At 43.6% G+C, this 25445-nt stretch overlaps 1 protein-coding gene across 13 annotated transcripts in view; it reads right to left on the bottom strand.

The window, feature by feature from the left end:
- kiaa1109 (KIAA1109 ortholog) overlaps positions 1-25445 on the bottom strand; it is a 109174-nt gene that overhangs the window by 39030 nt on the left and 44699 nt on the right. For 7 of the 13 annotated variants that reach the window (XM_052085622.1, XM_052085628.1, XM_052085624.1 and 4 more), the window contains 24 exons: positions 22951-23102; positions 22188-22338; positions 21963-22115; positions 21438-21678; positions 21040-21188; positions 20227-20458; positions 19757-19906; positions 19538-19615; positions 18116-18297; positions 16271-16446; positions 15157-15733; positions 13972-14170; positions 13436-13696; positions 12564-12657; positions 11188-11238; positions 7237-7443; positions 6581-6816; positions 6203-6447; positions 5982-6087; positions 5521-5618; positions 5245-5433; positions 4980-5148; positions 4590-4801; positions 4037-4120 (listed from right to left, as the gene is read on the bottom strand). In XM_052085622.1, the coding sequence (XP_051941582.1) occupies positions 4037-4120; positions 4590-4801; positions 4980-5148; positions 5245-5433; positions 5521-5618; positions 5982-6087; positions 6203-6447; positions 6581-6816; positions 7237-7443; positions 11188-11238; positions 12564-12657; positions 13436-13696; positions 13972-14170; positions 15157-15733; positions 16271-16446; positions 18116-18297; positions 19538-19615; positions 19757-19906; positions 20227-20458; positions 21040-21188; positions 21438-21678; positions 21963-22115; positions 22188-22338; positions 22951-23102 (4392 nt within the window). The remainder of the gene's footprint in view (positions 1-4036; positions 4121-4589; positions 4802-4979; positions 5149-5244; positions 5434-5520; positions 5619-5981; positions 6088-6202; positions 6448-6580; positions 6817-7236; positions 7444-11187; positions 11239-12563; positions 12658-13435; positions 13697-13971; positions 14171-15156; positions 15734-16270; positions 16447-18115; positions 18298-19537; positions 19616-19756; positions 19907-20226; positions 20459-21039; positions 21189-21437; positions 21679-21962; positions 22116-22187; positions 22339-22950; positions 23103-25445) is intronic. The other 6 variants (XM_052085626.1, XM_052085633.1, XM_052085623.1 and 3 more) reach the window with 5 other exon arrangements.

Here is a 25445-nt window from a genome sequence, read left to right as displayed (position 1 = left end):
AGCGTAAGGTTTTTAGCCTTCGAGAGCTAAGTATGGCCATCGAGGACTACGAAGCGTCCCGTGGCTGGCTTAAAAGTTCATTGCATGACATCAGCTGAGCAACGCTGTATTGGGTGGCGATCGAGGGTCGATCAAATTAGAGACAGTGAGATGGTGGAAAGAAAAGCCACCGGGTCCAGGAAGTATTTGTTATTGTTAGATTCAGACGAGCATGGACGTTGCATTGCTAAAATGGCTACAAAAAGGACCTTTGGATGTCAAGCAGTTAAGACAAGAAGAGCTCTGATGCTGGAAGAGAGGGTTAAAGTGATCAAAATGAAAGATGGAGCAAGCAAAATAAAATTATTATTAAAAACATTATCCAAGAAATTGATGTAAGTGAAAGTGAATGAACTCTCTTCCACTCTGGAGTTGCTCACGGTGAGAGGCGCAGAGCAGGTGTGGGCATACTCAGTGCCTGTACATTGGGGTTCACACCGGTAGACGAGAGGGTTGCCTCCCTCCGCCTTCGGGTGAGGGGACGGGTCCTGACCGTTGTTTGTGCATATGCACCAAACAGCAGCTCAGCGTACCCACCCTTTTTGGAGTCCTTGGAGGGTGTGCTGGAGAGTACTCCTGCTGGGAACTCCCTTGTTCTGCTGAGGGACTTCAATGCTCACGTGGGCAATGACAGCGAGACCTGGAAGGGTATGATTGGGAGGAACGGCCCCCCGATCTGAACTTCAGTGGTGTTTTGTTATTGGACTTCTGTGGTCGTCACGGATTGTCCATAACAAACACCTTGTTCAAAAATAAGGGTGTCCATATGTGCACTTGGCACCAGGACACCCTCGGCCGCAGTTCGATGATTGACTTTGTGGTTGTATTGATTTGCGGGCTCATATTTTGGACACTCGGGTGAAGAGAGAGGCGGAGCTGTCAACTGATCACCACCTGGTGGTGAGTAGGCTCCGATGGAGGGGGAAGATGCCGGTCCGTCCTGGCAGACCCAAACGTATCGTGAGGGTTTGTTGGGATCGTCTGGCAGAATCCCCTGTCAGAAAGAGTTTCAACTCCCACCTCCGGCAGAGCTTTTCCCATGTCCCCGGGGAGGCGGGGAATATTGAGTCCGAATGGACCATGTTCCATGCCTCTATTGTTGAGGCGGCCAATCTGAGTTGTGGCCGTAAGGTGGTTGGTGCCTGTCGTGGCGGCAACCCCGGTACTCGCTGGTGGACACCAGAAGTAAGTGATGATGTCAAGCTGAAGAAGGAGTCCTATCTAGCCTTTATGGCCTGTGGGACCCCAGAGGCAGCTGACGGGTATCGACTGGCTAAGCGGAACGCAGCTTCGGTGGTCGCCGAGGCAAAGACCCGGGCGTGGGAAGAGTTCGGTGAGGCCATGGAAGCCAACTTCCGGACGGCTTCAAGGAAATTCTGGACCACCATCCGACGTCTCAGGAGGGGGAATCAGTGCACCATTAACACTGTGTACAGTGGGGATGGGGCACTGCTGACTTCGACTCCGGACGTTGTGAACCGGTGGGCAGAGTACTTCGAAGACCTCCTCAACTCCACCAACACGCCTTCCTCGGAGGAAGAAGAGTCTGAGGATCCTGAGGTGGGCTCCCCTATCTCTGTGGTTGAAGTCACCGATGTGGTTAAAAAGCTCCTCAGTGGCAAGGCTCCAGGGGTGGATGAGATCCGCCCGGAGTTCCTCAAGGCTCTGGATGCTGTGGGGCTGTCCTGGTTGACACGCCTCTGCAGAATCGCATGGTCATCGGGGAGAGTGCCTCTGGATTGGAAGACTTGGGTGGTGGTCCCTCTTTTTAAAAAGGGGAACCGGAGGGTGTGTTCCAACTACAGAGGGATCACACTCCTCAGCCTCCCTGGTAAGGTCTATTCAGGGGTGCTGGAGAGGAGGGTCCGTCGGGAAGTCGAGCCTCAGATTGAGGAGGAGCAGTGTGGTTTTCGTCCTGGCCGTGGAACTGTGGACCAGCTCTACACCCTTAGCAGGGTCCTCGAAGGGACGTGGGAACTTGCCCAACCAGTCTACATGCGTTTTGTGGACTTGGAGAAGGCATTTGACCGTGTCCCTCGGGGGGTTCTGTGGGGGGTGCTTCGGGAGTATGGGGTACCGAGCCCCCTGATACGGGCTGTTTGGTCCCTATACTGCCGATGTCAGAGTTTGTTTCGCATTGCCGGCAATAAGTCGGAATCGTTTCCAGTGAGAGTTGGACTCCCCCAAGGCTGCCCTTTGTCGCCGATTCTGTTCATCACCTTTATGGACAGAATTTCAAGGCACAGCCGAAGCGTTGAGGACGTCCGTTTTGGGGGCCTCAGTATTGCATCTATGCTTTTTGCAGATGATGTGGTACTGTTGGCTCCTTCAAGCAGGACTCTCCAACTCTCACTGGAGCGTTTCGCAGCCGAGTGTGAAGCGGTTGGGATGTAGATCAGCACCTCCAAATCTGAAACCAAGGTCCTCAGTCGGAAAAGGGTGGAGTGCCCTCTCCGGGTTGGGGAGGAGATCTTGACCCAAGTGGAGGAGTTTAAGTATCTTGGGGTATTGTTCACGAGTGAGGGCAGGAGGGAGCGAGAGATCGACAGGCAAATCGGTGCAGCGTCTGCTGTGATGCGGACGTTGTATCGGTCTGTCGTGGTGAAGAAGGAGCTGAGCGAAAGGGCGAAGCTCTCAATTTACCGGTCAATCTAAGTCCCAACCCTCACCTATGGTCACGAGCTATGGGTCGTGACCGAAAGAACGAGATCCCGGATACAAGTGGCCGAAATGAGTTTTCTCCGCAGGGTGTCCGGGCTTTCCCTTAGAGATAGGGTGAGAAGCTCGGTCATCCGGGACGGGCTCAGCGTCGAGCCGCTTCTCCTCCACATCGAGAGGAGCCAGATGAGGTGGCTCGGGCATCTAATTAGGATGCCTCCTGGACGCCTCCCTGGTGAGGTGTTCCGGGCATGTACCACAGAGAGGAGACCCCGAGGACGACCCAGGACACGCTGGAGAGGCTGTCATCCATCTGGCATGGGAACACCTCGGGATCCACCAGGAAGAGCTCGAAGAAGTGGCTGGGGAGAGGGAAGTCTGGGCTTCCCTCCTAAAGCTGCTGCCCCCGCGACCCGACCCCGGATAAGCGGTGGAAAATGGATGGATGGAAAGTGAATGCTGATTGTAAATTTCACAATTTCTTCCACTTTTTTTCTTTCTACATCGACAATATAAAGTGTCAAATAAGTGTGTGCTCATACTTATGCACTATTAAAATAAAAAAAGAGTACACATACGATCGTGTGTACTTGTACACATACGTGTGTGTGTGTGTGTTTACATCTGAGATCAATTTTGCTACAGTGAAACCCCACCCTGTTGTGAAAAATGTCTTGCTGCAAACATGATTTTGTTGTAGAGGAGTTTCAATGTATCGCCTTCAATTTAAGTTGCACAGTGATTTATCAAAATGGCAGGAATGCCGGTACAAGCTGCCAAGTTTAATAAAAGTTGAATGTACTACCATCCTAATTGTCTTTATTATTCATTTGGATATAACTTAAACAATTCAATATCAACGCTCATGATGTATTAAGAGCAGCTGCTTGCTGATGCCATATGATTTTCATAGGATATGATGTGTCCACTGATTGCGACCACTGTTGATGATTAGATAATTACAGTTTGTGGTATCCCTAATCATGAGACAAATTGGATGAATTAAAAGCAGGAATTCAGATAAGATTTTCAATTCAAAAGGATTGGCATGAAAAATAATGCAATCATGAAAATACTTAATTTGCATCCTATCTTTTTATGAAAGTAGCAATTTAAGACCCACCCTGAGAACCATTCACACACCACCACCGCTATGAGTTATGACAGCTTTCTGAATTTTACTCTTTTGGAGCTGTCAGCATTTTTATTTGGTTATTTTAACCAGAGAAGAGCAGTGCGAAGAACTGTAATTTCAAGAGATTTCAACAAGGTTTGTTAATCAAAGTTAGCCCCTGTACCCCAGCAACCCGTCAGAAGCAATATATACAATGCAGTTTACTTTTCGTGCATTTTTATGCAGGGCTTTTGATGTGCAGGGCCCAGATTCAGAGTTGGTGCCTTCAGCAGTGTTTGCTTGTCCTTTCTATGGAAATAATTCATGACAAATACATGTATATACATACACACGTACGCGTGTGCACACGCACACACACGCACTCAAAAACCCTGTTTTAGAGAAGTTGTAATGCTGTGTAAAATGTAAATAGAACTGAAAAGAAATGACTTGCAAAACCTTTTAAAACTACATTTCACTGAATACACAACAAAGAGGTAAGATATTTAATGGTCAAACTGAGAAACGTGATTGTTTTTAAAAATATGTTTTCATTTTGAGCCTGCTCCCTGCAACACGTTACAAACCAGCCTGGAATATGAACATTCCTGTCTTTATAGCCTATTTGGTTGAACAGAAGTTGAAAAGGATTTGCAAATCATTGTGTTGCTTTTTTTGTTTGTTTATGTTTTACTCAGCATTCCTAATTCATTGGAATTGAGGTCTGCATAACATATAAATAAATAAATGTCCGACAATATACTATACATCTGATTACCTGGGATGCACTGGTAATGGGCAGACAGATGCCCAGGTCATTGACGGTCAGTTGAAGGAAGAGGGTGCTGAAGGCCTGGGCTGATGTCTGTTGAATACCTGGCAGCTTGTCCACCACCTCTTTTGTGGCTACATGAATGTCTTTGTTGAGCGCCAAACGCTGTTCATTCCAGTTGTCATATGCTGCCTTGTAATTCAGCCAGAATAGCACAGCTGCCGGAAAACACGTGAATCGGAAACATCGAACTTCAGCAATGTCCAAATTGCACATAAGAACTAGACGTTCAGAAGAGCAAACAGGCAAACCCCCTTAGCCAATCTGCTGAGATACACAATCACCTGGTGGACTTTGGTATTTGACATTAGAAATAGAAAACACAAGAACGCTGACCTCTGTCAAACGCCACTGGCTGGGCGAAAAGAATAGGCCTGTTGAGTGTGATGAGAACAGCCTCCTTGTCAGACGAGGCACTGATCTCCTCCTGAAGAGCATTTCGCAGACCAATTCGGGTTCGAAAGTATGCTACCTGATGGAAGTCTGAGCCAGCCTCTTCATACACCTTCAATAGGAAAAATGAGTTAATTATCTCCTGCCCGCAAAACAACAAAACAAAAAAACCCTTCAGAAAATTAGGTCATTGATGGCGGTTTTGTACCTGGTGCTTGACTATTTGACCAAGGGCCAGGTGGAGATCAACTTGACACTTGCCAAAAAGTTTCAGGTAACTGCTGCTGCCACCAGGCTGAGCCTTACATTGGATCCTGTTGGATAACTCGAGCTCAATCAAGCCGGTCTCAAAGCGGACCGCTCTCATTGACGGGGTGGTGGCGGTCATCTGGATTCCCTGTGAGAAGAAAAGGTCTGGTTGAAATAGTTTGTATGATTTGAGTATTCTCAAGAATACTGACAGACAGATAATGAGTAAAAGTACCTTGAACATGAGACTCAGTGAGTACAGCAGGATTTTGGGCTTGTCTGCATCGGTTGAGGTGTCATGCTCATTCCACAGTGGGATGGGCTGTTCGACCCCTGCCACAATCAACACATCCAGAACGAGTCAAGATCACACGTTCTTAATGACCACCGTTAGCTATTCGGTTAGCTGTGCGACATGATTCAATATTTTAAGATCACAATAAATCTTATTTTGTAAATATTGCGACAAAATCCAAGGTTGTGGAGAGAAACCTAAATTTTGTGACAACTTGTGTTTTGTGAAAATTATGATTGCAGGTTATGAAGCAGCAACTGAGGCCACTGCAAAGGAGGCCACTGCTGGTTGAAATGTAATCATATAAAAAAGACCGACTTACTTCCTCCAAGAGGAAACGCAGCGTTTCCAAACTAGACAGATTTATTACAGTTGAACATATTCGCATTTGGTATGATCACCTGACACCTTCTGGATGACCTCATTGACCTCCTTCATAAAGACCTTCTGCAGGAAAACCAGGTGGTTTAGTAGATCAGTGGTCAGGTTATGTTCAAAGGAGCCAACCTACAAATGAAGGGGAGATGTGAGTGTCAAATGTCAGGGTCACTAATTATTCCTTGAAACGTCATTCCTTAATCCCTTTGCTGGGAAACAACTTTGCTGAGAAGTGATTTCCCACCTCAGCCACACAGCGCAGGTAGTTGCCTTGGAGATAGTTCCCTTGCTTTGCAGGGAAGTCATCAGCGCCCCAACCCTGGTCGGAATGACTATCGTGGTCCTCCATGATGTACTCTCCAGACATAGTGACGGGTGGCAAGGTGAGGCTCGCTGTAGGTGGCATGGTGGACATGTCCACAGGAGACACTTTTGATTGAAAGCATAGCTTGTGGTTTGGCAATTCAAAGGTGAAGCTGGTTTGGGCTCCTAAAATGCAAACATGAAAAGAGAACACATTACTTTCTGAGCACAGTCCGCTTAAAACCAATTACGACTTTCAAAACGATCTAAATGTTATGTCTGCGACCAAAACACTGTTATGTAATGTTTTTCGACAAACCTGTCATGCCATGGCTTTTCATGCGGCCCATTTTGTACTCTGCTTTCAGTGAGGGCAGCAGGGCAGCACCAATAGTGATGCCATCAATCATGGCGCTGAACTTGAGCACGATGGGCTTCTTTTCGAGGCCTTCTGGAAGCTGAGGGAATTCATTGGCCTCAACGGGTGTCTGATTGATGCTGGAACCTTTGTCAGAGGGCTGTGGTGTGGGCGTATCCTCCCTATTAGGGGGTTGACTGTTGGGAAAGATGCAATTTTCACTCAATTGATTAAAAGGAGCTAAGTGAATGAAGTGGTTCATATAATTAGTGTGACATGGATGTATTGCTTTTGAAAATAACCCTGCTGAAAAACAAGTTGGTTATATAATGATTCGTTTGCTGCAGGTAAAGAGCTGTGTGATGAGTGTATTTCTGAATTATGTTTGCAGGTTTAATAAAATGGAAAAGCTAGTATGTGGATCTCTTTGCACTATAAAATAAGACCATATATTGGCAGTGGCAGAAGAGTCAACAGAGAACACACAATAATGAGCAATTCAGACTAATTAAAATGTGTATTAAATCATGTGTCGTATTTAAGAGTGGTGTAGGATGTTCTGTATGGATCTCAGTGAACATATTTTTTAGTGGAGCAAGGCCCAGCAGCGGACATACACAATAGATGGCTGTCGGATGAGGTCAGAGATCTGTTTGGACAGCTGATGGGAGCTGCGGACCATCATGCTGTGTAAAGTGGCTGGGTGCTGGGGGATGTTGATCATGATGGCTCCCACTTTGAAGACCGCAGCATTATTAGTTTTCAGTCCACGCTGGGCGCTGTAAAAGGCCTGAGACTTGGCGATGTTGCACTTAACCACAGTTCTGCAATGCAGAAAAAACTGTGATGATTACCATTACTCATGGTGGAAAAGTGACCTGCTGCAGGTGACAGGAACAATATGAGTGGATGAACAACTATAAGAAACATGCAGATGTAAGACATTCAGACCTTTGGATACAAGAACAGCTTCTACTATATATCCCTCTTCCTCAACTGGCGGACCGCGATTCACGACCGGACCGCCGACCTCCTCTGTCAGGACCTCCTCTGTCCGGACCCTCGGCAAATTGTATAAAATAATGTATAAATTGATTTTTACGTTATACATTTTATATTTGTGGACTATAATCTGCGCATTACCGCGATCGCTTGTTAAAATTATCCGTTGTATTCTTTGCGTGCACTAACAGATGTAATGCAGAGGACCGCGGCAGCGCGACTTTGTGTGTATAATGTTTGACTCACTCGAGACCTTGCCTGAGCAGGGCATGTCGGCGATAACGATGCGCTGATTGGCTCCTCTGAACTTAAGGTGTGTCCATACATAAGCGTAAGCATATACGATGCATTGATTGGCTCCACTGAACTTAAGGTGTGTCCATACATAAGCGTCAGCACGCATTCAAAATGGATGATTGTGTCAGGAAACAGACGCATGCGCGACGCCACAGTGTGCTCACAGCTTCAGCCCAGGAGAGCCGCACACAGACAATTAGACAAAACGAATCGCGGGAGGTTTCGATTGTGTGCAGTTCTGCTGCCGTCTACTTTGCAGCTGTTTAATAGCAGAACACCGCAACATGGTAAATGAACATCCCAATGGCGTCCTCAAATAATATTTGCATGCCTCAGACATTGCAGTCACCTATAGTGGAAGAAAAGCACTGCACATTCCTGTGCTCCCTTGTGTCAGTATTTAAAATGGTTCTTAACTCCTCTTCTGATATATGTTTTAAGTGATTTCAGAAGGGATGTGAAAAGGGGAAGTGTACAAATGAAAAGGATATTTTTGTTTTTATGTTTAGTATTTATTTTGGTAAAATTAGTATTTTGTTTTGTTTTTGTTAAATTAATGGGAAAATTACAACTACTGTTTAACAAAGTTAAAATAAAAATGTCTTATTTCCCTAAAAGGGCTATTTCTATTATTAAGCAGGCACAGCTTAAAATAAAAGAGTTCCTATGCCTCAACACAATAGCCCTCGTTATTTGCTGTGCACTGGCAAAGTGAATAATTGTTATTTTCATGCACCCCATTATTGGTTGGTTGTGAGGAGTGTTGATTTGTATAAGCTTAGCTTGACCATACTAAATGGGCATATTGCCCCGCCCCCCATGACCGCTGTGCATGGGACCGGACCTTGGTCTTATTAAAAAAAAAAAGTGGACCGACAGCATTTTTAGTTGAGGACCACTGATTTATATATATATATATATATATATATATATATATAATATATATTTTTTAAAAATCCTCATCTCACCCATCGGGTGGTGTCCATCCCTCATTCAGCTCGGGTCCTCTACCAGAGGCCAGGAAGCTTGAGGGTTCTGCGCAGTATCCTTGCTGTTCCCAGCACTGCACATTTCTGGACTGAGATGTCCGATGTTGTTCCCGGGATCTGTTGCAACCACTCATCTAGTTTGGGGGTCACTGCCCCGAGTGCTCCGACCACCACAAGCGCGACTGTCACCTTTACCTTCCAGGCTCTCTCTAGCTCCTCTCTGAGCCCTTGGTATTTCTCGAGTTTCTCATGTTCCTTCTTCCTGATGTTTCCATCACTTGGGACCGCTACATCCACTACAACGGCTTTCCTCTGCCCTTTATCTATGATCACGATATCTGGTTGGTTCGCCATTACCATCTTGTCAGTCTGGATCTGGAAGTCCCACAGGATCTTCGCTCTGTCATCCTCCACCACCTTCGGAGGTGTTTCCCATTTTGACCTTGGGGTTTCCAGTCCATACTCCGCACAGATGTTTCGGTAGACTATGCCAGCCACCTGGTTATGGCGTTCCATGTAGGCTTTCCCTGCCAGCATCTTACACCCTGCAGTTATGTGTTGGATCGTCTCAGGTGCCTCTTTGCACAACCTACACCTTGGGTCTTGTCTGGTGTGGTATATCTGGGCCTCGATGGCTCTGGTGCTCAAGGCCTGCTCCTGAGCAGCCAGGATGAGTGCCTCTGTGCTGTTCTTCAGGCCAGCCCTCTCTAGCCACTGATAGGACTTCTTGAGATCAGCCACTTCAGTTATGGTCCGGTGGTACATCCCGTGTAGGGGCTTGTCCTCCCATGATGGTCCCTCTTCCAGCGCCTCATCTTCTGTTCTGAGACATTCTCTGAGTACGTCATCCGTTGGAGCCTTCTCCTTGATGTATTCATGGAGCTTGGATGTTTCATCCTGGACAGGATATATATATATATATATATATATACACATACACACACACACACACACACACACACACACACACACATATATATGTATACACACGAATATATGTATATATATACATATATATATACACATATATATATTCATTCATTCATTCATCTTCCGTACCGCTTGATCCTCACTAGGGTCGCGGGGGGTGCTGGAGCCCATCCCAGCCGTCTGCGGGCAGTAGGCGGGGGACACCCTGAATCGGTTGCCAGCCAATTGCAGGGCACACACATAGACGAACAAACATCCACGCTCACACTCACACCTAGGGACAATTTAGAGTGTTCAATCAGCCTGCCATGCATATTTTTGGAATGTGGGAGGAAACCGGGGCACCCGGAGAAAACCCACGCAGGCCCGGGGAGAACATGCTAACTCCACACAGGGAGGCCGGAGCTGGAATCAAACCCGGTACCTCTGCGCTGTGAAGCCGACGTGCTAACCACTGGACTACCGGGCCGCCCCTATATATATATATATATATATATATATATATATATATATATATATACACATACACACACACACACACACACACACACACACACACACACACACACACACTTTTTCCCCAGGCTGTTTACGACTTAAAATATTCAAGAGATTTCAGGGAATTACACTTGCATTGACATCTGGTAGTTGCTATAGCATTATTTTGTTAGTGGGTGAAAACCACCAACACATCAATAGCTTTTCTTAATAAGACTGTTTTGAGTTGATTGGGAAGAGAACGAACATTATAAGTAAAAATGTGTCCCATGCCATTAACTGGTAATGTGGCAAATTTATACCCTTTCCCAGTCGATAAAACAAAATGTTAAAAAATACTGTTCACTGGTTGGTCAAAACAAAAATTACCTGCTCTAATTCTTATGAGTGCTACCAGTAGAGTACCAAGGGCAAGAGTAAATGACTATGTCCACATCAACCACAATGTCAAAGCACAAAAGGGATAAACACTGGAATCTAGAAAAAGGCCAGGTTAGTGTGACTGCACCCTGATCAAGTGCCATATTAAAACAAATAAATGGAAAAGGGTCATGAATCCCCCCAACCCAATGTTTGATTATTGGTGAAGAGATCACATTCTGCTTCAGACTCAATACCGTGCGTGATACATTTTTCTTCTTCAAGTCTTCAAATGAAATATATGTCGATCAGTATATGATCAGGGAATAAGAAAGGAACAAGATGGCAACACGGCAACAAGTCTAAAACCACTGAAATGGCTTCATGCACACATACATGTGGAATAGGCATCGCAAACAAATGATGGAGATGCTTTGAGATTGCGAATCAAACATTAATGCAGGTGAGGCCTAAATAGCAGCAATAACATACAGAAACTCTTGTTTTGCTGTGCTGGTGGGAGAAGTTGGAAAATCCTCCAGTCTATGCATGTAAGTTGTTGGAGAAAGAAACAGAAAAAAACAAGAAAAAGGAGAGCAGAGGAAAATGTAAAATAACTAAAGCATTTCCATATAATGATTCGAATATTTTGTTTTGATCTTTTACACGCAAGCGCATGTGATCTGCATGATGGTACAGTATCATAAAAAAAATGCCTTGGCAACTGTATCACATATTGTATATTATGAAATCGAGATATCAAGAACTCACCTACATCTGGAAGCGCTCCCTAATTAAAGGCTGAAGTTCACACTTCCATGGTATATTTTAAATCAATGGCATAGCATGCACAAAGGTGATTTTGGAAAGCAGTGCTTTCAAACATCATTTTCACTTAAAGTTTTTCCTATGGCTCTAACAATTGTATTTATTCATCCATCCATTCATCCATCCTCGTGAAGATAAGCGGATTACCGCTTATCTTCACGAGGGAGCGGGCATGCTGGAGCCTCTAACAGTTGTCATTGGGCAGGAGGCGGGATACACCCTGAACTGGTGGCCAGCTAATCGCAGGGCATAAATAGACGAACAACCATTTGTGCTCCCACTCAGACCTTGGGACAATTAAGAGTGTTCCATTAACCCGCTATGCATGTTTTTGTTTATTTTTAATGAATGAGAAAACTCACCCACGCAAGAGAACTGAAAACTCCACACAGGAAGTCGAAGCCGGAATCGAATACTGCACCGCTGCACTGTGAGGCGGATGTGTCAACCAGTAGCCCACCGCACCGACCTAATTTTATTTATCACTGATGAAATTCTAACGACATTTTATGTACCTAATTTAATTTATCACCAATTAAATTCTAATATCATTTTATGTTCAATAGCACTGAATGAATTAAAGAAAACAAGCTGACAGAAATATCAAAAGACTACAAAAAAGTAATTTACATTCTCGGTTTTGAACAGGGGCGGCCCGGAGGACCAGTGGATAGCACGTCCACCTCACGGTACAGAGGTAGCGGGTTCAATTCCAGCTCCGGCCTCCCTGTGTGGAGTTTGCATGTTCTCACGGGGCCTGCGTGGGTTTTCTCCGGGTTCCAAAAACATGCATGGCAGGCTGATTGAACACTCTAAATTGTCCCTAGGTGTGTGTGTGAGCATGGATGATTGTTCGTCTCTGTGTGCCCTGCGATTGGCAGGCTACTTCCGGAAGCCGGATGGAATCGGCTCCAGTACCACCGTAACCCTTGTGAGGATAAAATTTGAAAATGGATGGATGGCTGGTTTTGAACAGAATATTCAAAACAAAAAGGCTTTTTTTTGGTGTGATGATATAAGTGAAGAAACATTTTACGTACTGAATGTCTGGTGTTATGCCCTCTAGCAGAACAATGTTCACCCCTCCAATATGAGCTGATGCACAGGTCTCAGTCATTTTCTGATGTAGGATATCTGAAAGGTCAGAGAAAAACAGTGAATGCGACCAGCAAAAAGTTGAGAATTGATCCCCCCCCCCCACCTCACATCAATACAGTACGTACAAAACATCACTCTTTTTACACTGAATGTGCTGGTACCAAACTTAAGAATGGTTAAATGCCAACATTCTTATTCTGAATAAATATGATCATTTGCATTATGCTACTGGGCATGCATTTCTTGACAATGTTGTGTTTCGTATTATCTACCGTTTTAGACTACTTTCATTGTAATCCACAATTGTGTGATTCATGATTGTATTTGGAGTGTGACTAATGTCTGCCAGTATCTTCCAAAACAATATAATGGTGTGTGTGTGTATATATATATATATATATATATATATATTGCGCGTCGTCCCGCACGCGGTCTGTCCTTCCGTCTGTCCCTTTTCAAAACGTACCTACTTCACCGCGCCGCTGCGCGCCGCCACTGCGCCGCTCAGGCAGTGGCTCACTACGATCGCGCGGGCATCTTAGCGAAAAAATGTTGTCTACCCACAAGCATTGCAATAAAATTGTTAGTTATTTAGTAGAGCTAAACATCTCTTTATTTTCGCGATAAGCAATGAAGATGAACAAAAAGTTGAACCAAGCAACAACACTTTTGTGGACCAAAGGCCCACCTTACCAGCCTTCCGCAGGAAATAGCTGATGAGCCGCCCGGAGGGCGGCGAACCAGCTAGTATATATATATTGCCAGAGATCTTGGGGGGGGGGGGGGGGGGGGGTATTTTAATCCACAGAATCACCTTTCATCTTCTCCTTGAGGGTAAAACTTCCATGTATCTTCTTCAGTTCTGCCTCCATGGTGAGTCCACCAATGTCGGCCTCCAGGTGGGTGCGGTTCACCATACCGATGCCAAACACTATGAGCGTGACGTGCTGGGGATCAGAGCTCACCAGGCTACGCCGCCGGCAGGCTGCAGGATGGGGTCTGGGGGGCGTGGGTTCTTGCTGTTCATTCTCATAGATCACATTACACAGTGGCTCTGATGGCCGACGCCCACCCTCTGTTGAATAGAGGAGAGGTCGAAAACTAGTCATCTATCCACAACCACATTTGTAGTACAAAGGGCATGTTTCAGTTGTACTTTATTATAAAAGTTGATTGACAAAAACAGTCAGGTTCTGGTGATACTGATATCGTTTAAGACTGGTTGAATCAAGTAAAGCTCTGACTAACATGCGCAGACATGACGACATAATATCATTCTTTTATCATGAAAATATACTTAAGTCTAAATCTGACAAGGTGAATACATATATGATGATGGCCAATTCCCACCTGGCAAGTAGTTCTCTGCAGAAGCTTTCTCCAAGATGCCTGTGGGATCTGAGATAAGCGAGTAGAAGTTGAGCAGCTTGTACATGTTCTGCCAACATTCTGCTGACGGCTCGCTCTGCTCTGACACTGTGATAGAGTCAGAGTCATCCATCTGGATTGCTGTGTGGTCCGTCACATCACGGGAACCTTTTCTTGACACCTAAAGAGTTCCATAAGACATTCAACAAGAGTAAATGTATTGAGATTTCACATTTTTGCAGCTGCAAAACAAAAACTTTGCCAGGTCTTTTTTGTATTTTAATTATTAAATTGCAACATAATCCATTGAAATATAGTGGATGTTGAATGTTTTTTTCCTAAACCTCTGATGACACTGGATTAATTAGGACATTGTGAAATGATGTGTGCATAGTCTAATGCAGAGGTGGGCAAACAAACGGCCCGCGGGCTGAATCCGGCCCATTTGTCTTTTTAATCCGGCCCGCCGAAGGTTGGTCCACAATTAAGGTTCGATGTGAATGATTGCATTCATTTCAATTGAACTTGTAATGACAGGCATTTCACCGCCCGGTGGCGCATTGACTTGAAGTTGTAGAACACGGGGAGAGGGAGGGGGGGGATCTTTTCGACCACCTAGGACCTCTGTCTCGCTCAACTTTTTAAATGTACCATAGCTCGTGCTGACCTGGCCCTTCTGTCAAATTTTAAAAGTCAATGCGGCCACAGAGCGAAAAAGTTTGCCCACCCCTAGTCTAATGCTTTCCTGATCTACCAGCTCCCCCTTGTGTTTGTGGGTGTCGACTCCTGTTCACAAACTGGTATGCTCTGACAGAAATGGAAAAAGTTCAGCACAATTTCAGACATCGATGCTGCTACTGAATGACGTCATAATGATTTACACATTTGTTTTAAATTTATAAAATCATACAAAATATTAAATAATCACAAATCACATCATCAGCAAATCCAATTGGTCATTAGAGTCCAAATCTTCTCAGCCAATCACAAGTATTGAGCCTACATCCGTGTAAAACCGAGTTGCTCGTTCCTCTCCGGACTGATTGGTAAGAGCAGAACATGTCAACTGTCCATAACAAAATATGGAAAAATCGGAACACTTGAAATCTCATTTTGATGACTGATTCTGTCTTTCCAAAGCTCATTCAAGTTTTAACACAGCATTACCTTCGAGGTGCGACGCTCTGAACGTCCAAGCGAACCACGTCCTCTGTGCTCTCTTCTTCCTTGCGTGTCCATGGCTGATGGCGGTCCATTGAGTGGCAAACCCCCAATAACCCCTACACCTCCACCACCCAAACCTCTCTTGCTCTTCAGAGTTTGTGTGGCACAGCGTGCTGTTCCATTGATGCTGCCACGTGAGCTCCGGCTAAAGTCAGATGACCTGAAGTGGCGGTATGGTCGCGCCTTGAAGGTTGGTGTTGGTGAAGCAGAGCCTGCAGTATAACGGTTTAGCTTAATGTCTGTTTGAGTGGCTTTAATGTCATCAATCATGGTGCTGAACTGGTGAATAAGGCGCACGAGAGCCATGTCGACACGTTGGCTAATGGCCTGGCAGGCTGTTGTGAAGTCGCAGTGGAATGTGTTGTAGTGGCGGCGGTTGAGGTCGTGGAAGGACAGTGGGACTGTAGTGGAGCCTTGTGGCGCACTGGTTGACTTCTCCATTACGACTGCATTCAAGCTGAAAGTCTCAATCAGAAGAGCTGGCTTGAAATCAAGTGGCGGCAGGTTCACCATGCCTTGTCTAGAGGTAGGAAGAATTGAGATAAAGTTTTGTATTTATGTCAAATATGTTGCACAATTCTTCCTGGATGTTTCTGTGGTTATAAAGATACAGTGGAACTTAGGGTCCACAAACTTCACGGAAGATCAACCCGAGTCACAACACCTCACCGCAAGCCACCAGAATCGCAATACTTTCAGGGCTTCTCGATACCATAAACACTTGAACTTGCATCAGCTTTCTTGAGAGCCATTATGAGGGCTAAATAGTAGCAAAAAAACAAACAAACAAAAAAACTGTATGATTTTGTATGTGAAATATGTAGGCATGGTGCGAACAACATTTACGCTGTGTGAGCAAAACCCCAACTTTGTGTTGTGTGTGCAGGCTGTGATAGTTTACCAATTGATGCAGTCATTTAATTTATGCAATATTTGTCAGAATCTTTGCTCAAAAAGTGATTTATTCGTGAACGGGGGCACAAGTGAACCGAGGTTCCACTGCACGACTTTTAGTATTGCAATTTTTATCGCCAACAGTAAATAAGATGTACTTCACCTTCTAGATCTTTTGGTTTTGCGCTCTTTGGAGGTGTCGGAGTCAACAATGTCTGCTCTCAGACACTCCAAGTTGCCAGAAAAAGACAAATGTTCTCCAAAATACATCTTGTAGCTGAGAGGGGTGGTGTCTTGGGCTTGGATGCCAGTATAGTTCAGCAACGGCTTGAAAACAACCTAAGACATAAAATTGACACAAAAAAACAAACAAACATTTATTACATTAAATTATGTTAAAACATTAATCATATTTTAAACATTTCATAGACACATGGAAACAAATAATCTTTCGTCAACAGAAGGGGCTCTGTTAATAAAAGAAAAACCCACAAATAACCAAAATTAACTGCTAAAAGTAATAATAAAAAGATGTGAAAGTTAACTGATGAAAAGCGAACATTACATTTGAATTTTAATTGAAAATAATGAAGATTAAAAAAAACATAATAATGATAATCAAAAAGGCTAAGAAAAAAAATGAAGTTACTCTCAACTTAACGTTTTGAGTGCTTTTTCCAGATAGCATTTTTCAGGTGCTCAAGCAGCTTAGATCAGGGATCACAAATGACCACGACAGAATACAGTTGACCCCCACAGACTGGGGTTCTGCACACTGAGATTCATATATTTGAGGATTTCCTAACCCCCCCCCCCCGCAAGACTTCACTGTCATTCACTGTAACTTCCCTTCGCCAACACATCCTCCCACAGGTGAAAGTTTTCCAGATCTGTTGTTTTTTATGGACAACCCCCCCCCATATCCCACACTATGCCCCCCTCCCCCTACGCCTCAACAGGAACTTCAGGGCTGTTCACACGGCAAGATTTGATCCAGTGCTACGCAGAGACTGCCCCAGTAGAGCGTTCACACGAGCAAATTAGTTCCGGTGTAGCCCCGGAAAACAGCTTACACCGGAGCTAATTTGATCCACCTCAGGGAGGTGTTTTAAAAATTTGCTCCAGAGCAAATACTCGTGAAGAGTTGATTACGTACGGCGAGAATGCCTTGTGTTTCATGCTCTGTCGGACTTCCGTCATGTGTTTGTTTAATAACGACACATGACTTGGCTGGTAACATCTTTCCTTTTGTAGGAGACAGGACTGTCTCTGAGTTGTTTGTGTAGTTTGTTGTGTGTTCCCCATATAATTTATTTTGTGATTTCCTCTCTTGATTTTCTGTTTGGCGCATTACATGTTTGCTTTTCTGAGTGTCATTGAAGTCATCGTTGATTTACGATTTCGGGGGCGGTCACTCTCGAGCAGAAGGCACGGAGACCGAGAAGGAAAAGGACGTGCCTGTCCTGTAGTCGCTTGAGTTGTGTATATGTTTTAAAAAGAACCAACACGACAGCTCATTTGTTTTCTGTAGTTTTGCTTCGCTGCAGAAACGCTTGTGGGGCTGCACCAACACTGTGCTGACACGCTCAGCTGCTTTGTACGTGTGAACGCTCCACAAAATTTGCTGCGGTGTAAAATACATCGCAACAAAATACATCGTTGCAGCGCCGGAACAAATGTGTGCCATGTGAACACCCCGATAGTATCTCTCCCTGTTAGCTGTCAATGTCTTTTCGTGTTTCTTGGATGGGTTGAAACTGTAAAATGACTGATTGCGCTGTACTTGAGACATGAGCAATGACAATAAAATTCAACTTCAATCCCACCAGACTTAGGGCGAGAGGTGGGGTTCAATTTCTTCCGTTGATCCATAATTCAAAAGCAACGTCTGATTTTCAGAGGTGAATTTTGAAGGGTTTTTTTTCCATTGGGGTTTTCTTTTATTAACTATGTAATCCACATCTGCATATGACTGAACAGAGGAATTTAAAAAAACATCATAAATCACCTGAGCATCAGCTAGTTGAACCGCAGCAGGACATAGGTTCCCCTCTTCAATATCAGCAATCTCATCCTGGCTAGTGCTATGCTGGGAATGCTGAGAGTGGCCGTCCAAGGTGTTCTGGTCACTGGACAGCACTGTGATGAAGTCCGACGCAGACGGGATAGTCGGTAGGTTACATGTCCCACCTAAAAGTGTTGAAGACATTTATGGATTAGAACTAAACTAGAGAATGATTTGGGGAAATAGAGTTGTAGATTAGCAATGATGGACTTACGCTGAGACAAAAAGTGGACAAAAAGCACATTCTGCAATATTCTTAAGTGCATAAAATAATTTCCTTAAACCGAATGAATAGGGACTGACCGATTCACTGGCCATATCATTTAATCATCCAGCTGATTTAGTTGGCCAATATTAGCCATTTTAAAATCAGAAGATTTTATGCTGATTTCTGCCAACCATTTTTCAAACATATTAACACATTACAACATAAGACAAGGACAATTAACACACAGGAAAGGTCAACGTAATGCAAAACACTAATGTTCTGCATGTAATTCATACCTATAAAAGGATCTCTAACACTGATTACACCCAAATGGTGTGTGCAATTCTTACACATTTTCCAAATAAAAGTCAAAATAAATACAAAAATCACCAGATAGATTAATCTGTCTTCAGATTTTAACCTACATTTTCAAGCACAATGACCGCATTCAAGATTCATACCAAATCATGTCTGAAAAAAGTGAGCAAAAAATACGTGTTGGCTAATTCTGAGGTGATGAGCAGCAAGCATAGATGACAGGGTACAATTACAAAATTTCAGTCCTGCCTCACACAATCGTTTGTGGTGGTTATCCATTTCCAGGTTACAAACATACAAGTCAAAAACATGTTGTTGTGTTCCACATAAACATAACTCATCATTTATTTCCTCACAGGGCTAAACAGATGAATACAATATGCCTGTCCTTTTATGAACAGTATCTATAAAAGCTCATGGTTTTAGCCCTCAGTAACATGATGACCATGAGCCATGGATTCTCAGACATTGTTTGTGCTAGTTTCTCCTGATTTACCAGCTGCAAGACCAGCGATAAGGGCTTTGATGACCAGTTTACCACAGCCCTATTATTCACGTAACTTTGAAAAGCAGATCTGAGCTGCACGTGAACTAGACAGACTCTGACTACGCATTTGTTAAGTCCGTTTTCATGGTTGGTACTGCACTTTAAGATAATCGAGTCTCTTCCATAATATATCGTCAACAATGACGCCTGTTCAAAGGTTATCGCACAGGGATACTAATATGAACTTCTAGATGACTTGTAGAGGGATTTACCGTGAACTAATGTACACAAGTGTCAAAAACACAACAAGGTCACCAATGTCATCAGCACAACACTGAGGGCAATCCCTAACCTCCTTCGGGGCTGTTATCTCTTTGTAGTGGCTGGTATTGGAAGTGAATGCCTGGAGAATCCAATGGGTCGAGAGAAACTGAAACGTTTACAGACAATTTAACTGAATTATTGCTTCAAATGTTCAGGTATAATTGGTGTGAATTCCATTCAGAAACAAAAACACGCTATTTATCATTGAAAAAGCTGTCAAATTTGGGCTGTGAGCATGACATCTTACCTGTTTGGAGACTATTGTGCTGCGAGCGGTTAACTGGGGAGTCCTGGACTACAGCCCCACCCCTGTTCCCCACAGCATTGGACATCCAGTTGTAAAAGCTAACGGGAGATGGCTCGGATAGCAGTGGGTGCTCTGTCAGCACATCTGTCCCTGAAGCCCACAGTAAAAACATACATAAATAAACATTAGCATGTGAAACTGTGTTCAACAACTGAACAATTTACAATCAATTGGCATATGCCAACAATAAAAGTGTCTAATTTTGATATCCGTGACAAAAGGGTCTCTGTGGTGAAAAACTATCGAGAACAATTTGGTTTGTATAGAAAATTGTGCAACAACTACTGTATATCAATCATATTGAGCAAAGCAATTCCTAACATGCCACCTCGTGTACTCTTTGCACAAGTGTTAAGTATGGTTTTAACTTGATGCAAAAGGAAGAATATTAAGAACTTGCAATCAGGTACCTGTACGAGTAAGGGAACCAGTCTTGGCTGCGGTGGCAAATGATGGCTCATTCCTCTGCGGCGTCCCCTCTAGCAGGTTGTGCAGACTGCGAAAGCTTCCCGTTAAATTGCTCAGAAGACTCTCTTTTCTGGGGCTGTCCTTGACTGGCAGGCCTGCTCGGCTCACATGTGCTGGTGAGTCAGCAGCTGTGTCGCCGCTGGTGTAACTCAGAGACTGATACGGATGGGAGCCCTGAGCACGATAAATGTACATGTCAGGTTGATACTCAGCTCATACGCTCACTGGATTTGATTTCTATCATGGGCCAGATACGTCTTCGTATAAGGGACATGAATGATTTAACGGGAGATGGGATTGAATCCCAAAACTGGACTCCTTGATCAACAAACCAACTGCCGTAAGAGATTTCTGTTATTTGTGTTCAGAATGTATTGTGTACAATGTACAGTGTACAGTGTACAGACCAAACATGTTCATTTCCAAAGGGATTAAAAAATGTGTTTTGATAAGTAACAACAAATAAAGGGCATATTTCCAAAACATTATAAATCAATTTTGATTATCTGGGAAAAATGACATTTCCTAATATGTCAAGATTTTGAGAACCATTCATTTTACCCTTTGAAAAAGTCCACTGGCTCAGTCTGCACATATAAGAAAAAATATACTGGTATATATTTTTAATTGTCCATAAATCAATTGACAATGGACGTCAGTGATTCATCAACATTTACCATGCCAGACATGCAGAAGAGTATATAAACGGACAATTAGCTCGACATCACGTGGTTGATTTTTTTTTTTTTTTTAACCTTTATGCGCAGTGCAGACTCGCTGTGTGTATGAGACTTGGAGAGTTTCCTCATGATCTCCACTCCACTGACAGGACCAGAGTTTCCCTCTTTTGGTGGTGGACGACTGCACGCTGCCTCCAGTAGCATGGTGTGTTCACTCACTGTGGCTTTGCAGGAAAGATATCAAATCAAACCCCAAACGAGTGACAGCGGCAAAACCTGAGTTAGCCCTCACATGAACTCACATGAGGTCAGAAGTTAATAAAGGCAATACATTTACTAGCAATAAGTGACCGCTTACAGTTTCAACTGATTTTGATAATCTGGGGCGAAAATATTACTGGCCTTTTGAATTATTATTTTTTTAATGCAAAAAAAAAATGTAATACCATTTAATTCTAAACACCACCCCCCACCTGCATCATATTCAAATTCAGCTCCATCTCCACTTGTGTCACTTTGCAGTGCTGCACCGTTGTCCAAGCCCAGGATCGTCTCAACCAGATTTTGCTGAGGTTCCTTCGGTTTAGTAAGCTGATTGGGCCTCATCAGACCAATGGCTTTGAATCCCTGAGTAACCACAATGAATTTCATCCACTGTCGAGCCAAAGCCACAAGACCCTTTTTAAGAGTCACTAAGGCCGGGACTCCATCATTCTGCAATACAAAGGAAGAGGAAAAATATTGACACAAGAACTACATCATATGTTTGTTTGTAATAAAAAGGGCACCCCAAGAGAATTAAAATTGCAGTTACCAAACAGTAGTAAGAATAATAAGAAAACCTTTATTTGTCTCACAATGGAGAAATTCCCAATTTACAGCAGCAACGTTATGAAAGTAAGAAAGTAGAAGAACAAAAAGTATAGGAGCGGATGTAAAGATACTGTATTGCTTCTTGAAGTTGCACTAGGAAAGAAGTGCGTAAAACTTGTACTAACCATGGTAGCCTCCTCGATGACAGAATAGTCTGCCTGTTGCAGATAGCGGTGAAGAATGTTGCAAAGCATACATGAGGGATTCTCATGCAAGTAGTGTGCTCGCTTGGTCACGCGATTGTACTTGCTTCGGATTGGGATGTGGATGCTCTTTTTCTGCAAGATGGCAGAATTTAGTGGTTGAACGAAATGGCTGCACACTTCAGAGCCAATGATTGAACTACTGACTTCAAGAGCCTCTGTCATAATGCAGCCCATGACGGCACAAACGCGAAGCGTGCCCTCCATGTCCAGTTTGCGAAGAGAAGATTTGAGCTGGTCGATGGGCACTAGCCAGGCTCCGATGGCTGGAGTGGCAGTGCTGAGCAGATTCAACTGCCTAGAAAAATGAAAGATGATTAAAAAAAAATGTTTAATTTGGCAAGTAACACTTGGCAAATTCATGTGATGACAATTCAGAAGACATGTTACCTTTGAAAAGTTTATTGGAAAAAAAAAAAAGTCTGACTAGGGGACAATTCCACATTGGGTTATCAATATTCTTGATTGCACAAAAGTACATGTTCAAGTTTTCTGTCATTGTGGTTTAAAATCTAATTCTGTCCCAGACTGTGCCAGCTTAATACATCTTTCTTTATTTTGCACGTTCAAACTGAGTAAAGACATTGAGAATGGCACCAAAGCAGTAGCAGATGAAACTGTAATCATGAACAGGTGTCTCATCAACCCCATTCAACAGAGTACGACCACAATGCTTAATGCGCAAATCATTTTTGCTGATACAGTACCTTTTTGGGGGCGTGGTTAACTGTTACTTTAAGCCATGATTCAAACCAGAACAAATAAAAATCGCAAGCTGGATTTAAATGGCAGACTCTGTGTATAAATATGTGCCATGTGCTTCCCCACTAGAAATGCATCTGTGTTTTAGCATGCTAGTAAACTTCACCAACAGCATGAAAGCATTTCGCTGAATATGTGACATCATTACCTAGAGATCGCCTGTGAAGGCGATCGCACATTGGTGGGAGCAGCAAAACTGAACCAAATCTCACGGATTGTCAGTTTCATGCTGCTGGAGTCGGGCGGTGGAGGCATGAGTGGAAGGTCTTTCTTTAGGTCGTCTGACTCAACCCCTTCATCCTGCACATTAAATTATGGCACATCAAGTAAATCTCATATGACTCATTTTGATGGAGTTAGTATGCATTTCAAATCAAATCAAAGGCATTTTGACACAATTCACTGCATAAAGGCTGTAGAAGAGCAAATCAACATTTAACTCAAAGGTTTCGACATCTGAAGTATGAGTCGTACTTCTGCTATCATATCATACGTTTTGTATAGGATTTCAAAATCCTCATACTAGATCTTTTTTTTTTTCCCAAGATGGCGCCCGAGTAGGCAGCCTTCGGCAAGTGCTCTTCAAGAGCCTTGCTTTTTTGTTCTTTTGTGCTGTTTTTGTCTTTTGTTTTGTCACATGTTGTTTGTTGTTTCATTGTGTGGACCCGATATGGAGTGTTTTCAGCGCTTTTTGGCCACGACATTCGTCAAAGGAGCAGTATCTGTGCTTGGTGGTTGCGCCTTCTCGGCAGCACGCCTGTACCAGCACAGATTTTGATTGGGAGGAATGTCGGAGCCATTGACTGTCGGTGCTGGACAGACCTGGGGCGCTTGTGTTTTTTGCGCCAGTAATGGGCAGCATTTTTCACAACCCCGATTTGTTCAGTGGCTATGTCAGCGCTGTTGGACAGTTGGCGTTGGTGCGGTTGGATGGATGGCCGCTGAAGTTGAGGATGAGGAGAGAGGAGCCTTGGCGAAGTGCGCCGATGCGTATTTGAAACCGTGAGTCGCCACTTGGAATTGAAATGGATTTCCATGGGACAGGAGAAGTGAACCAATCTCTTTTTTCGTCAATGGATGCTACAGCTTCTTGTTGACTTTGAAACTTAGCTTGTAGCCGACGTGTGCACATTTTGAGCATGACGTCTCTGATCCACTGGTTAAAGGACACTTTGATTCTCTCCTCTTTCATCTCAAACTGCTTCAAACAACTAAGCATGTGACGGAAAAGTGGTTAGGACTGCATGACTGTGTTTTATGTTATGTGTTGTGTTTATTATTTTACTTTATGTTAACTGTTTTGTAAAGCGCTTTGTTACAGCTGCCGCTGTTGTGAAAGCGCTATATAAATCAGCATGTATTGTATTGTATTGTATCATTATTATTATTTACTTTGGAGCAGGGGTAATATTCAACTGCGTTTGCCACCAACAACGGCACATCTGTCATAAGAATAAGTACTGCCTTATTTTTCTTCCTTTTGCCTGCTTTACTCACTCAACAGCTACCATCGGACTTCTACGCCTTGTTTGCAAAGCACATCAAGACACCAACTTTATTTATATTCCCTCGTTCAAACGTAAGCCCTTTTTTTTTTACGTGCCTGGGCTTGTGCACTTTTCACCTACGCGCACGCTCAAATCCAGATTGCGTTATCAGCAACCAAAGAGGCATGATTCTCTGCTGTCTGAAGCTGGATGTCAATCATGAAGCATGGATTTTTCTTGAGACTTGTAAATGCTTAGTAAACCCATTTGAAATATTACCTCATATAGTAGATGTGCCATAGCTAGTCAGAAAATGTGCTATGCTCTGTCTACCACACTACACTTTGGACTTGAAGTACAGCGCGTTTCTTGTAAAAAAATGAATCCCATAAAAGTAATTTAATCAGAACATGATCTTTTTTAACTTAAATATGTATGGAGGTGCATCAGGAAAATAAGTTGTGCCTTCCGCTGTACAGATCAGTGGTGCCACAGACTGAGCCAGTCATTTTATCATAGGGCTTCATATTTTGAAGACCGGCATAGAAACAAATGACAAGGAATGATTAAATATCTGATTCACCATTGCGCCGTTACAATGACTTTCTTGTAGTTATTGTATCACAACTAAAACACGTTAATATCCAACACACAATGCATTCATTTGAGCAGCTGAGGAAAATATCTTTTAGTCAGTCTCTCTACATTTTCTAGCATTCTAGATGTCTCTTACAACATACTGAAAGGTGGCGTATGTTGTAACGATAGGAAGGGATACATTATGCCTACATTCTGCACTTAGCAAAAGTTCACCTTTAAATGTCGGGACTAATTACAGGTGTTGGGCGGCGGTTGGTGAGCGCTGTGGACTGGGTACGACCAGTGCCATTGGCTTGGCGATCAGTACTGTATACAGTTAAATTAATCCAAACCTCAAGCATAACATGATGTTTCACGCAACAGAACAATGATCTGAAACATACCAGCAAGTCCACCTCTGAATGGCTAAAAATAAAAAAAATAAAAAAATTGCGGTTTTGGAGTGGCCAAGTCACAGTCCGGATTTGAATCCGATTGAGATGCTGCGGTATGACCTCAAATGAGCAGTTCGTGCTCGAAAACTCTCCAATATGGCGGAGTTGAATCAATTCTACAA

This window comes from Hippocampus zosterae, chromosome 14 (genome assembly GCF_025434085.1).
Source record: "Hippocampus zosterae strain Florida chromosome 14, ASM2543408v3, whole genome shotgun sequence".
NCBI classification, from domain to species: domain Eukaryota; kingdom Metazoa; phylum Chordata; class Actinopteri; order Syngnathiformes; family Syngnathidae; genus Hippocampus; species Hippocampus zosterae.
The sequence above is the reverse complement of the archived record's forward strand: the minus strand, read 5'-3'. Positions and strand labels throughout refer to the sequence as shown.